Genomic DNA, 15,302 nt, shown 5'->3' on the forward strand with positions numbered 1-15,302 from the left:
CTGGACACTATCTCAGACAGGAGGAGACTAAGGATACATGGTAACTAAATGCAGTGTGGGATTCTGGTTCACAGAGAGGATATCGGTGGGAAAACTGGTGCAATTCGAATAAGGTCTATAGATTACTTCGTGGTGTCGTATCAGTGTCCATTTCCTGGTTTGGATCCTCATGCCACTGTTCTATAAGATGTCAGGTTTAGGGCAAGTTGCTGATGGATATAGGGAACTCTCTGTATTATTTCTGCAACTTTTTTGTTATTCTAAAATTATTTCAAAATAAAAAATACAAAAAAAAAAAGTGTTCAATCTTCTTTCTCCCCCTCCTCCCCCACCNACACAGAACAGAGAGTACAGTGCAAGCCCCTTAAGAGTTTTTTTCTCAGGCTTATTTTCTCACTTGCCATCAAGAATCAGCCTCTAGATGACTGGCAGCATTGAGTATCTGTTGTTACAGTGTGGCTGTGGGTGACCAGATGGAGAAGTGCTAAGCCTACAGACCATGTGGGCAGTGCTAAGAGAGAATCAATAACATAGGCATACTAACTACATTACCAAAAGTTTTTAAAACTGCTAAAGCACCTGATATTATTACCAGTGAAACTGAACTACTCACGTGCCCAGTGTCCACATTAATGTAAAATGACCAGCATTCTGTACCATACGAGCTTACACTGCACTGACATGGATTGTGATCTTAACAAATATCAGAAACACCCCGTGTTAAAGAAGCTTGGTCTGGTTATTTTTCTCTGGGGAAAGAACCAGTTGGGTGGTGGCTGGGGATAGGGAAGTGGGAATAGTATTGTTGTTTGATCCCATCCTGCTGTACTGGAAACACGCACCGGCTCTGGTTTCCAAAACACGGGCTTAAGTGTCACCCGTTCGTTGCCTGAGTCCCCTTCTTTTGCTTGACACCTGCCTCTCTCCTGACAGTCCGTTCTGCCTTCCACTCTTCTCAGCAGGCCCTGGACCACTGGTTGAACTTCCTTCTCTCCAACACTTCTGCCTCTGTCTCCACCAAGCCGCAGCTTTCCCCTCCTCCAAAACCTGCTTAGGCTCTTCTGCTTCTCTGAATCAATCAATGACTAAACCACCCCTGCATCTAGTTATTGCAGATGTACTTTATTTACCTCCTTAGCATTCTTTTTTTTTTTTTTTAATGTTTTATTTATTTCTAGGAGAGAGAGAGAGAGACAGTGTGAGCAGGGGAGGGTCAGAGAGAGAGGGAGTCACAGACTGAAACAGGCTCCAGGCTCTGAGCTGGCAGTCAGCACAGAGCCCGACGCGGGGTTCGAACCCACGAACCGCGAGATCATGACCTAAGCGAAAGTCGGACACTTAACCGACTAAGCCACCCAGGCGCCCCTCCTTAGCATTCTTAATACATGTTCGTGTGAATGGTATAGGTTGCTAGGTCTGTAACTGAGATCATCTAAGGTATGTTACCTGCATTAATTTGTGCTTATAATTTCATGTTATCTTTGTACCTGCTCTTATGGCTCTTCCCATATTCGTTCTAGTTCTTCTTTAGGTTGTTACCTCTTTGAGGACAAGGACCAGATGCTCTAACTCAGTTGCATATTTTACGGTGTATAATTTGATGACGTGTGCTCAGGGAGCTACCACAAAAGTCCAGAATAACAAACTATTGCATTTGCTTGTGGTTTTCTACTTGATTCAAATTATTTGAGAGAATTTTTCAGTCTTGTATACATAACATATCAAAATTGTAATTTATGATAAAGTATATAAAGTTGGGGCTATATAAGGAGATGTTTAAATTTTTTTTTATTTATCAAAAATTTATTTATTTTTGAGAGACAGAGTGAGACAGAGCACGAGTGAAGGAGGAGCAGAGAGAGAGGGAGACACAGAATCTGAAACAGGCTCCAGGCTCTGAGCTGTCAGCACAGAGCCCGATGTGGCGCTCAAACCCACAAACCGTCAGATTATGACTTGAGCTGAAGTTGGACACTCAACTGAGTGAGCCACCCAGGCGCTCCAGGAGATGTTTAAATATAATATCAGAAAATTTCCCTCCCCCAAAGGGACATTATAGTCAACAGCACGCTAAAATTTTTAAATTGTTTTTAAAAATTTCAGTTTAGAGACCATAAAAGAAATTTAAGAATAGTTTTAGAAAACTTTAAAAGAGCTAATCTTATGCTCTAATTTAAAAGAGCTAATCTTATGTTCTAATTTAACCTAGACTTGCACTTTCTTAAATTATTTTTAAAGTAAGATTTTTTAAAATTATTTTGTTCCCTTATAAATACAAATAATCCTGGTAGTATAACTCTTCCATTCTGCCAACAGTTTTTGAGATGCTTGCATGTCCTAACCCCTGTACTGGGTCCTGGGTTTACAACGGTAAACTACCTGATTTTGAGGCCCTCCCACTATAGATGAATTAGGAAATGGAATTTTGGAAAGAGTAAAGAGATGATGCAGAAAACAGAGTAGAGGTGGGGCTTGGTTAACCTTCAGAGATAAAGGGCAGGACATGGAGAAGTTAGAACCCTTGTGTGCTGGTAGTGAGATTATAAAATGGTACAGTCAGTCTGGAAAACAGCATAATAGCTCCTCAAAAAATTTAAAACTAGAATTATCGTACCATCCAGTAATTCCTCTTTTGGATATATATCCAAAGAAAAAATTGAAAGCAGGATCTCAAAGAGGTATTTGCACACCCGCATTCATAACTGTGTTACTTACAATAAGCCACATGGAAGTCACACAAGTGTCTGCTGACAAATGAATAGATGAACAAAATGTGGTACATGCATGCAGTGGAATATTATTCAGCCTGGAATATTATTCCTTCCTTTTGGAAGGAAATTCTGACACGTGTTACCACCTACATGAATCCTAAAGACATTATGCTTCGTGAAGTAATAAGCCAGTCTCAGAAAGACCAAATACTGAATGAGTCTACATATATGAGGCATCTAGAGTAGTCCAACTCATGGAAACAGAAAGCAGAATGGTGGTTGCCAAAGACAAGGGGTAGGGGAAATGGTAAGAGTTGGCATTTAATAGGTATAGAGTTTCAGTTTTGCAAGATGAAACTTATAAAAAGTTTGCAACTTTAAAACTAGTTCTCCATACTGGTTGAACAACAAGACCAATATACTTAACAGTATTGAACTGTATACTTGGAAGTGGTGAAAATGGTAAGTTTTATGTCATACATTTTTTTTTGCTACAGTGAAAATTAAAAATAAAACAAATAAACAGAGAGAGAAAGGAAGTCAGAGCTACATAAACCTGGCCCCTGAGGAAGGGGACTCTGATTTTTGTTATGAGCAAGAGATGAGGTATTTTTTTATATTGTTGAATCTGAAGTGCTGGCCTCCCAGCAAAAATATCTAGGCGGTATTGGATGTAACAGGATCAGGGCTAGAAATATAGTTTGTTATCCACACATTACAAGTACTTAACTGTAATAGATTTTAATGAGGTCAGCTATGGAGAGTAAGAAATACAAAACTCTGTGAAGGATAGAATTCCAGGTTCCAGGTTCCGATGGTAGATAGAAAAAGATCTGAAGAAGAGAAGCAGCAGCCAGAGATTTAGAGGAAAATATTAGGCACAGGTCCAGTAAGGTAAGGAAAGAAAAGTTACCTGGATGATTTGTTACCCAGTCAGCCTTTGGTCGCCTTGCCCTGGTAGCCATATTGGTGGTGGGCAAGGGTCTTCTGTCCCTTCCCCAGGAGCCATCTCCCCACACAGGGGCTCTTAGCTGTGGTTCATGGACTCTCTGGAGTCTGTGGGCTTTAGGATGTCTAGGCAAAATGTTGTATGAATGTGCTTTTCTTCTACAGAGAATCTCCATGGCTTTTACCAGATTCTCTGTGATACAACAAAAGCTCCATGTCCCATCATTGCATGTGGAGTAAAGCTCTAGTATGTCTGCTACCCTGACTTCACTCAGATTATTAATGTAATTCCCATCTCTGGCCATTTTGAGAACACAATCATACGTTATAATATTGTTTTCTATGGAAGATATCGGTCACGTTCTTTTTTTGTTTTTTACAATTTTTAATTTTTTTAATGTTTGTTTTTGAGAGAGAGACAGAACACGAGTGGGGGAGGGGTAGAGAGAGAGGGAGACACAGAATACAAAGCAGGCTCCAGGCTCTGAGCTGTCAGCACACAGCCCGACGTGGGGCTCAAACTCACAAACTGTAAGGTCATGACTGAGCTGAAGTCGCATACCTAACCGACTGAGCCACCCAGGTGCCCCAGTATCAGGCAAGTTTTGAAGCAGCATACAGGTGAACTCATTGTATTTAAGTTGGAGACTTTTACACACTTTAAATTTCAGTGGTTAGTCATGAGGGTAGAGTAAGGTAGAATCAACCCAAAAGTCAAATGTACATGTGGCATTTTCAGGACCCACCCCCATTCCCTTAAATTTTGCCTTTTACCGTCAAAAAGCATGGTATGTACTTAACTTTTATTCAGATAATCTCTCTATATCTCAGTTTCCTCATTTCTAAGTGAGTTAATAGCTGCCAGATATTATATAATCTAACAAATGAATTTCACTTGCATAAACAAATGTTTATATTAACAGGTTTTTACATAATTGCCTTTCTGATTTTAGCATTTTCCCACATATCTTATGTGCAGTGTGATCATTTTTCTTCTACTTGAATTAGACCACTCTGAGTTCATACATCGGGTGAATTTTGCAGATTCACTGGGAAGGAAAACATAAATTAATGCACAATAATCCATCCCGACTTTTGGAAAAGCACTTTGGAACAGCCAGGGAGAAGACATTCACATCTTAAGAAATTAATCGGTCATACTTGATTAACACTGTTGTTGATATTATGCCTCACAGAACTGAGGCCACATTTCAGCCTCGCGTCTGAGAGTGATACCGCGGATCAAGAAGACTTGGAGGCCGAAGATGAGCATGAGGAACAGCCCTCAAACCAAACCGTCCGAAGGCCTCATGCTGTCATCGAAGATGCCGTGGCTACCTCAGGGGTGAGCACGCTCAGTTCTACCGTGTCCCATGACTCCCAGAATGCTCACCGATCACTCAGTGTGCAGCTTGGAAGGATGAAAATAGAAACTAATAGGTAAGTCCTATTCTCACGTGGGTGGCTTTCATTTCCCTTCCTTTTATATAAGTGCATTTAGGTCTTCTTTAACATTTGGGCCACAGAGAATACAAAATATGATTCCTTTATCCCATCCATGTAAACTTGGTTTGATACCTTTATCAAACAAGAGCGATTTGTCTTAGTCTCCTTTGTCAAAATCATTTTCTGCTTCTAACAATTCAAGCCTTGTTCAGCACCAGTCCTTTGCTTACTGCTTTATCTGCAAGTACTCTGAGATTTTCAAAGTAGTTGTAACTTCAGAGACTATCTTGGACACAGACTCAGAACAGCATGTACCATCCAGGAGATAGCTGAAAGACAGACAGAAAATTCATGTTCTTGAAATCCCGTGATTTGGAATATCTCATTCTTTTAGGAGAGGAAGATCTCTGTTCTTGAAAAGATAAATTTAATGGTGCTAAAGCTTTGCATTTCAGACCCTTGAAAGAATGAGCAGTTGACCACATTTAGGATTCTATTTTATTTGGAATATGCTGTGTCCTATCTGGACTTTAATTTTTCTTTGAGAATTTGGTAACGTAAAATCTACATGTTAAGGTGATTAAGTGAAGAGTAAATATTTCCTGTTCTTCACAGATGTTGGCACAGTTCAGGGGCCAAGTCTATGATTTATAGCTTCCTGGTGCTGGCTACAGTTGACATGTGGGCAACTGACTTTCTGACTCTAGGTTTATAGTTTATAGTAAAACCTTTTTTTTTTTTTGGTGTGAATCAATAAAAGTTCAGATATTTAGTTGAAAATTGTAGTTGTTCACCAGGGAGATAAACGCATTTTATTTCTAGTCATAAGTTTAAGTTTTTAAAGTTCAGCTTGAATACTAAGCTTAGTATGAACAGTACAAAGCTCATCCTATACTCAGAAACATGAAATTTGGTTGTATAATTAGGTAAATCCATACGTGTCACCTGTGCTTTGCATAGAGCAAACTCTTTCTGAACAAAGAGAAAATGGCTTTCTGACTTCCAGATCTTAATCCTGTCCTCTGAAGCCCAGGTTTCTCTTGGCATCAAATCTTTAGTGGAGGAATTTGAGTCTTTTCTCCTCTGAGACTCCCTTCAAAACCCTCAGTGCCCTTCATTCCCTCCTCTTGTCAGACAGAACCCCAGTCACGACACTGCGTCCATTAGAGTAGGTGTTAACTTTAGTCATCTTTCTTTTTAGTTTATCCTCTGCCATCCAATCCCGAATGAACTGTTGTATATACCCCTCTCTGATCTCTGGAGGGGGAATGTTCACTCCTTACTGTTTTGGACCATCCCCAACTCCTTCTCCACCCATTGTCAGAATTATACACGCAATAAAGCGACATTATTTACCAGTAAGCTGGTATATTTGCTTCTCTGGCCCTAAAACCTTCTGTCTATATACCTTAGCTTATGTCAACAGAACCTGCCTGTCCTTAATGCAGCCTTTTCCTTCTCTCCTTAGACAGACCATGAGAGTTCTCCTGGCTTACGCCCTGTCCACGTCCTCTGTCCGCCATACTTGCACCATCCGCCATCTCTCAGGGCTGCTTTCCTGAGGGGAATGGCTGGCTGAGGGCCTCCTTCCCACATGTGTGCATCTCTGCTGAAAAGGCTACAATTTGCCCTGTTTCTTCTTTGCTTTAGGAGCATGGTTGCATTTTTCACAATAGCCCACACAATTCTCTACATATTTACACTTACATCTGTGAAATCTACAGATTGAGTCTCCTTTTTCTGTTTCTAGTAATACCACCTCACGCATGAAAAAACAAGGCAGCTGTTCTGGTACTAGTACTAAGCAATGGAAATGAGAGACTGATCACGTCTGTAGTTTTTAGTGGATGATTACTTGATCTATAGAAGTTCATCTGTTGCAAAATAAACTTAGATGTTAGATTGTTTTTAGGAAAGGTTGCAGCCCTCACATTAGTCATCTTAAGTTTATATTTAGGATAATCACTGATGAAGGTAAATCAGGTTTATCCAGCTCTTCATTATTAGATCACCGATAATAACACCAAATGGAGAAAATAACCTGATGGCTTTAGAATGTATGTTTTACATATATTTCCCTGTATGTTTACATAAAATGTTCTGGAAATAATTCACTTCACGGCAATTATTGGGACAGTAATGCAGGATGATAAAGCAGGGTTAGCTAAAATTTAACTCACCCACAGCTGACTGTTTATCTAGGAACGATTCCAGAATTACCTACCCCCACCCATCTGAGTTAAAAAATCAACCTCAGGGCAGATGCTTACCAGACTTTTCTGGAACAGAGAGGCAGGCAATTGCCTTAATTTTGAAGAACTTCCCTATTAACTTGAAGGCAAAGGAAAAATAAAACTGATGGACTAGGTTGGATACATTCTTAAATAATTTTTGAGAGCTGGATTTGGGACAAATGAAGTGGCCTGTTAGTGCCCTTCTTCCAATGTTCGGTTCTGGCTTTTAAAGGTAAAAAGAAAATATCTAGTCTAGACTCACATAGGTGAAATTCTAGAAAAAGTCACTGTGTTCTTAAGGAAAACAAAACAGAATATTCCATCACTATTCCATACATGTAAATTAGCAAGGAAGACAAAACCAACAAATTGCCAACTTAAAATTCATGCTGAGCTTGCTATCCATTTCTTTGAATATAAGTCTTGCTGGTGTAGATAAAAGTTTCCCTTGATCCTCTGCTTTCCTCTCAATTTCGCTTCCTCCTGCTCAGTCCACCTAATTGTGTACTGCTTACTCCGCAGTTGCCTTTTTAAAAATTTTTTAATGTTTATGTATTTTTGAGAGAGAGAGAGAGAAACAGAGTGTGAGTGGGGGAGGGGCAGACAGAAAGAGGGACACAGAATCTGAAACAGGCTCCAGGCTCTGAGCTGTAAGCACAGAGCCCGATGCAGGGTTCACACTCATGAACCCTGAGATCATGACCTGAAGTCAGAAACTTAACCAACTGAACCACCCAGGCGCCCCTCCGCAGTGGCCTTTAAACTAAGCCAGTCTTCCTCAAACCACTTTCTCTGTCTGCCTTACAAGAGTTTTCCTTTTTGTCCCGCTTCTGCTGCCCTTCTCTACTCTGATCCCTTCTCCCGAGGGCCTCACATCTCTGTCCTGTGGGAAAGGAGAAGGAACCCCTTGCGAGCCCTGGGACGGTCCTGTTCCCGGGCCGTGCGGCTGCAGCAGGAAACAGAATCGCCCTCACTGAGGGCCAGGCCCTGTCCTTAGCACGTTAGCTACAGCTGTCTCATTTAACGTTCACAGTCATTCTTTAGGGAAGTTTTCCTTTTCCTTTTCACAGAAGAGAAAACTGAAGCCCAGAGGCACTCAGTAATTTGTCAAAGTTCACACAGGAAGTGTGTGGCCGAGTCAGGATTCAGGCCCAGGGCTGACTTCCAGGTCGGCCTGTGCTGCTGTCAGAACATGTCGACTGAAGCAGAAACAGACTTTTGGACCGGCCTCTGCTCCTGACTTCAGTCTCTCCATACCCAGAAAATGAAACAAACACAGTGTGCTCAGGGCTGTAGGGCACACAATTATTTATCTTGATGATCTTATGAATAACTATGTACCTTAACTTTCTAGAATTCTGAATCCTAGTGACACAAAGGTAGTTTTCTAAAAATATCAGAGCCTCTCCCATCCTAACTTGGAATTTGTTTTCAGAGAATGGTGTTAGAAGCGGTGAGCAGGTCACTGGGTGGCTCTCCGTTGCATAGTGAACGTTGTATGGGTAAAACCATGGCATCAGTGATATGTTACTTTCTCCTTGTTTCTTTGGAGAATGTATCAGATGCCAACTAAGAAGGAATGTGCCAGGAACACAGCTGCCCCTTTACCCACTTCACCAGCCTCCTTAGGATGCAGAGGAAGGACAGTAATGTCCACAACAATCCTAGCAACAACCATTAACATTTACTGAGTACTTGTTATGTGCCAGATACTATAGGTGACCTCACCTGTAGTTTACTTCTCACATTTTCACTGTTAAAAAAAATGACTGTCCTTCTGCTTTGCGTTGATTATTATATCATCCATCATCAGCTTTTTAAAAATATATTTATTTATTTTTGCAAAAGAGAGACAGAGCGTGAGCAGGGGAGGGGCAGAGAGAGAGGGAGACACACAATCAGAAGCAGGCACCAGGCTCTGAGGTGTCAGCACAGAGCTCAACATGGTGCTCAAACCCACGAACCGCAAGATCATGCCCTGAGCCGAAGTTGGACACTTAACTGACTGAGCCACCCAGAGACCTGTCATTGGCTTTTTTTGATGAGGAGTCACACTTATAAAATATAGGTCTGTTAATATTATATATATTTTAGTTTAGTTTATTTATGTGCCATTTATGGCCATAAAAAGAAACAATAAAGCATCTCTGAAGATTTTGGCATACGGTCGGGGTGGAGGTTTTGAATTCTTGTCTGGAAGTACAAGTCTTCTAGAGCTTTGCTACTTTAACATGGGGGTGGAGGAGGGGTGATCTGTGCACCAGCAACATGAGAATCACCTGGAAGCTTATTAGAAATGCAGAATCTGAGGGCTCCTGGCTGGCTCAGTCAAGAAGAGCATGCGACAAGATCTTGATCGCCAGGTCATGAGTTTGAGCCCCATGCTGATTTTAGAGATTACTAAAAAAATAAATAAATAAGCCTCAAAAAATGTAGACTCTCAGACTTACCCCAAGAACTACTGGAACAGGATCTGTATTTCAATAAAATCCCAGGGGTGTCGTGTTCCTTATAACTTGAAAAGCCCACGTCTAGATGTAGAAGGTCACTCTGGCTACTCCAGCTTTTATATCCTGTCAACTAATAGAATTTTCTTTTTCATGAGGTGCCTGGGTGCCTCAGTTGGTTAAGAGTCTGACTTTCGCTCAGGTCATGATCTTATAGTTCACAAGTTCGAGCCCTGTATCTGGCTCTGTGCTGACGCTCAGTGCCTAGAGCCTGCTTCAGGTATTGTGTCTCCCTCTCTCTCTCTCCTTCTCCCCTACTCCTGCTCTCTCTCTCTCAAAAATAAATCAACATTAAAAAATTAAAAAAATATATATATATATAATTTCTTTTTTCAGATTGCTGGAAGAATTGGTTCAGAAAGAGAAAGAATTACAAGCACTCCTTCATCAAGCTATTGAAGAAAAAGACCAAGAAATTAAACAGCTGAAGCTTAAATCCCAACCAATAGGTGAATAACAGAAAATTTAGAAGTCATACTGTTACACCAGGCAGCCACACAAAGCTGAGGTGGCCAATGGGCTTTTTATTTCGTGGCTTAATTGGCATCTGTCACTTATACCACAGCTACAAGCAGAAATTGCTTTTAAAAAATATCCAATTCTTATTTGTAGCAAACTGTAATTTTGATACCTTAATTTCAAAGAATGATTCATGGTCATCTTTTCCTGAGATTATTTGAGGTGAATAGGGCTCTCCACCTTTTTGGTCTTCATTTCTTTTTAAAAATTTTGTAATGAGATTACTAGGATAAAATAATCGTATTTTTGTCATTTTTGCCTTTATATCTTGTCTATCCTGGGTTATTTCCCATATTATTGCAAATAGTGAAAAATGAGACCATTATGTAATTACATGGGTCTTTGCTAATTATTCTCATGTTTGTTGTGTGAAAAACACACAGTATAATTTTGGTGCAATACATTTATTCTAAGAAAGTAAAATTGATATGAAGGTATGAGGTGGGAGTCTCATGACATTATTGCTTCTGCCTCTCCATTTATTAGTCGTCTTTTAAGAGTTTTGTTTATATTACCACTTATACTGCCGATCTCTGTTCTTTCTATTATACTCTGATAGAGCAAAATCTTTTAAAGTATTGATAAATGTCACTCCAGTGGTGGGAGGGCCTCAGAGGACCTCTGGTAGGAGAAGCTAAGAATGCCCTTCCTTCCCCAATTCTGTCCTAGATATTCCCGGACTGCCTGTGTGTCACCGGGCTTCCCCTGGCACAAATGCTGAAGAGTCGGAACTTGCTGAGTGGCTGAGAGAAAAGGGAGCTGATGAAGACACTATAAATCGGGTAAAGAAAACTGTCTGTGGGACAAGCTTTTTTTTGGCTTCATAATGTTGAGTGCCTACTGTGTACTGGGCACAGGGCATGAACACTGGTGAGCAACTCAGGCCCAGGCCTGCCCTTCTGCGGCTTACAGACTAGGGTCTTCCGATGGAAATCAAATAATTCCACAGATAAAAGCCTAAGGATATCCTCATAAACTCTATGAAGGAAAGGTTATCAGAAGTTGGGAGACAAAGGGAGAGGTTGAGGAAAGTTCTCTTAGGATGTGGTGAATGAACTGAAGTCCAAAGGAATACGTAGGAATAAACCAGGCTGCCTGCATGTGTATTTGGGGAGGGGCAGATGAGAAGGGAAAATCATTCGGGGGTAGGGGTACAGTATGTGCAAGAGAGGGAGGTGGGCAGAAGCTCTGTGGTCTAGGACCCCTAAGGATTTTTATATTTTGGAATTGAAGATAAGGAAGAGTAGAAAAATCAAGACAAAACTAAAATTTTAAACTTTCTAATTCTCTCGTTTAACTTTTAATTCTCTCGCAACATTGTTTGACTCTGCTGGGCAGTAGCTCTGTATTGATGCTTAATAAAATAGATCTAGTCAGTCAACCTGTGTCAGGAACACACACTTTCTCTCTCAACCGTACGATACCTGTAATAACCTAATTCCTGTCTGCTCCTTACAGACTTTGGTCATCAGCATGATAGCACTTATGGTTTAAGATTGCATACATGTAAATACACATACACACAAACATACACGTATATATACATACATGTATATACACACATATATACATACACACAATAAGAGATTATATCTTTTATAGAAAGGGCTCCCGTAACAATATTACATTAACTTTAGTTTTCTATTTAATTTTTTCAAATAACTAAGAATAAAGATGTCTTTTCTCTTTACTCAATAATTTATTGATTTACTGGATAAAATTTAGGGTTTCCTCAGAAATCTGCATTGAACAGGCTATGGCTGCATAAATTTAAACAACTTTCTTACTTCTGGGGAATAATGCATCCATTCAAGTTCTCCAAAATATTTATTCCTGGAACTAAAACTCAAATCACAATTAAGGGGCAGTAACTGATGATCCACTAAATCATTGCCCCCCCTTTTTAAAAATTAAATATTAAAGCTTCCTGGGGCACCTGGGTGGCTTAGTCGGTTAAGCGTCCGATTTCGGCTCAGGTCATGATCTCACGGTTCATGGATTCAAGCCCCGTGTCAGGCTCCGTGCTGACAGCCAGCTCAGAGCCTGGATCCTGTTTCGGATTCTGTGTCTCTTTTTCTCTCTGACCCTCCCCCGCTCTCACTCTCTCTCTCCCTCTCTCTCTCTCTCTCTCTCAGAAATAAAACATTAAAAATATTTTTTTAAATTAAAGCTTCCGTTTAAATTCAGGACTCTGATTATACAGTAATTATTAGAAAATACCTTTTATTAGCTGTGAAAAATAAGTTTAGAGGTTAAATATCTACAATACCTTTCCAGGAACACTTTTAATCCACTTGAGAAAAATAAACACAGCCACAAACCTCTAAAATAAAAACTTATCTTACAAACAGCAGATGTCCTTACAAATGAATTTTATCTATTCATTAGAAGGCTATTCTGAAATTGTGTTGCATGTAATCTTTACAACTTGGAAGTCATACAGATGTATTTCTTTGTAATTATTTTATAACCGGGGGAGGGGACTTTTCCCTAATAATTCCAGAAGATTATGTTTTTTAGTAGATATCCTTTTAGATTTATTTTTAAATGATTACCAATGTCCATATTATGGATAGAGTTTATTATTTATTAAAGGTGGGTAAAACATCTGACTTTGGTGCATATGTTACTTTCTCCACAGTTTCTGGCTGAGGATTATTCTCTAGAGGATGTTCTCTACTGTGTTACACGTGATGATTTAAAATGCCTGAGACTAAGGTACCACTGCTCTTTCTATTCTTTTTTCATAATGGAAATTGCGCTGGGCGGGAAAGTCTGGGCTCCTGCCCTCGCTGGGCCCCTCGCCTGCTCTAAGCAGCCGAGAGATCTTGGGCCCCACTCTCCGGTTCTCACCTGCTCCGAGTAAACTGAGTCCATTGGACCAGGCGATTACCAGGCACTCTTATAACCAGTATTTCTATATTAGTAAATGCAAATCAACTAAAAGAATTTCTTGTTATGTAATACAGCAGACTCAGACCATGAGGTTCTTTTAAAGCTGCCTTAAACACTCTAGTTTAGTTCATGATAATGCCATACCTATTAGAAATATTAGGATAGGGGCTGATTTGCCATCCACATATCATGTATATAACCTGATACAGTTTCTTAGGACCGTTTTTTTCTGTCAGGCCAAGCATATGCGTAACTGACTCACACAGATCTCCGTAAAGACACATTCCAAGAATGCTGGAAGTCTAAAATGATGCTTTGGGATGGGGCGCCAGGGGTCTCAGTCGATGGAGGTCTGACTTCAGCTCAGGTCATGATCTCGCGGCTCGTGGGTTCAAGCCCCACAGCAGGCTCTGTGCTGACAGCTCAGAACGTGGAGCCTGCTTCGGATTCTGTGTCTCCCTCTCTGACCCTTCCCAGCTCACACTTTCTCTCTGTCTCTCTCTCAAAAATAAATGAACATTAAAATAGTTTTTAAAAAATAAAACAAAATGATGCTTTGGGACCTGCTAGTTTGTGGAGGCGGAAAGGAAAGGCACGGAGGGCTGACGAGAAAATATGTACAAAAAGAATACGCAATGACTGATAAGACTTGGGGATCTGCATGTTCTGATCAGAACAGCTGGAGCCTACGAAGTCACTATTCTATATCAAGGGCAAGGTTTCAAATGAGGTGCCCTCTTCTTGTGTCTCTAACCAGGGGAGGAATACTCTGCACGCTGTGGAAGGCCATCACTGACTTTCGAGACAAACGGACTTGACCATCGCTCAGTTTGTTTTCAAACTGGAGATTCCAGCAATACAGAACTGATCTTCTTGGGGAAGGGAGAGGAGAAAGGAGCTGCACTTTAAATCCAGTACTTGTTTACTCGTGTTTAAAAAAAAAGAGAAAATACACTGAACTGCTTCTATTTCTAGAATTCATAAGGACTCTTTGTAAGGACTCTCCAAAAATAATCCTAAACATTAGGATGCTGAAGACTATTTTAGTCTAAACGTTTTTATGGAGATATTTTTCACTCAGCACCTACTGCACCTCAGCCCAATGTTTATTTCACACGAAACAGATAGAACATTTCACGGGATTGTGCATCACTGGAACAAAACCAAAATGTGACCATGACTTTTCAGGCTTATGTGTGTTTGTAAGATACTCTGAGTAGAAATGCGTTAAGTTCCATTACTGTATAAAGTTTATGTTTTTTTTTTAAGTGTGCAGAATCTGAAAGCAATGGTTTGTACTTACTTATCTGTATTAATTGTAATATTGAGTATATTTTGTAACTTAAGTTTCTGGCCCCTAGTACATCCGTTTGAGTCGTTTATGTACTACTGAACTGTGCCAGTTGTACATGCGTGAATCACAGTAATGTTAGCTTGTTCTAAAGCTACCCATTGTGTCATATTTACTCCAGTAAGTAAAAAGACTCTTAACAGACTGTTTGATAAATTCTAAAGGATTCTTATTTTGCTTTGACAACAAGATAAACTACTGTGTCAAATTTCTAGTTGTTTCTTCTGCTCTGATATTAAATAGAATCTGTCTTCTATTCAGGTCATCAAAGAACAACTGATAACGCAAGCTGTCTCTCAGGACAACAGAGTGGTGAGAGAGAGGGCAAAGACAAAAAGAATTTATATAAAAGAAAGTCCCTGTGGTTTTCTCAAGGCTCCAGGTTCTCTTGAGTAACTATTGTATGTCTCAGAGGGTGTGCAGATGGCATCCCAATGGAGAATGCTGCATTTTTCTGCCTCCTTAATTTCAGTTCTCATATTTCAGGGAACTGTTTCTGTTTTAAGCTGAATATTATATTTTCTCAGCCTGCCCATATTAATAGGGCAAAGTCTGAAGCTCCTAGATAGATGGATGAGATAAACACACTTCTTAGATACAGAGGAATCTGTTATTCAAGATAGACATAACAGAGCTGTTCATGTACCGTGAGTTGACCTGTACATATATAACATTCTTTGATAAAACAGGA

At 40.1% G+C, this 15,302-nt stretch overlaps 1 protein-coding gene across 1 annotated transcript in view; it reads left to right on the forward strand.

The window, feature by feature from the left end:
• MAP3K5 (mitogen-activated protein kinase kinase kinase 5) overlaps window positions 1-14,819 on the forward strand; it is a 201,595-nt gene extending 186,776 nt beyond the window's left edge. Inside the window, exons 26-30 of the mRNA XM_077776139.1 lie at window positions 4,856-5,099; window positions 10,183-10,295; window positions 11,035-11,147; window positions 13,007-13,083; window positions 14,018-14,819. Coding sequence (XP_077632265.1) covers window positions 4,856-5,099; window positions 10,183-10,295; window positions 11,035-11,147; window positions 13,007-13,083; window positions 14,018-14,078 — 608 coding nt within the window. The 3' untranslated portion in view covers window positions 14,079-14,819. The remainder of the gene's footprint in view (window positions 1-4,855; window positions 5,100-10,182; window positions 10,296-11,034; window positions 11,148-13,006; window positions 13,084-14,017) is intronic.
• The last annotated feature ends 483 nt before the right edge of the window (window positions 14,820-15,302 follow it).

This window comes from Crocuta crocuta, unplaced genomic scaffold (assembly GCF_008692635.1).
Source record: "Crocuta crocuta isolate KB4526 unplaced genomic scaffold, BGI_CrCroc_1.0 scaffold25, whole genome shotgun sequence".
Taxonomy (NCBI): Eukaryota; Metazoa; Chordata; class Mammalia; order Carnivora; family Hyaenidae; genus Crocuta; species Crocuta crocuta.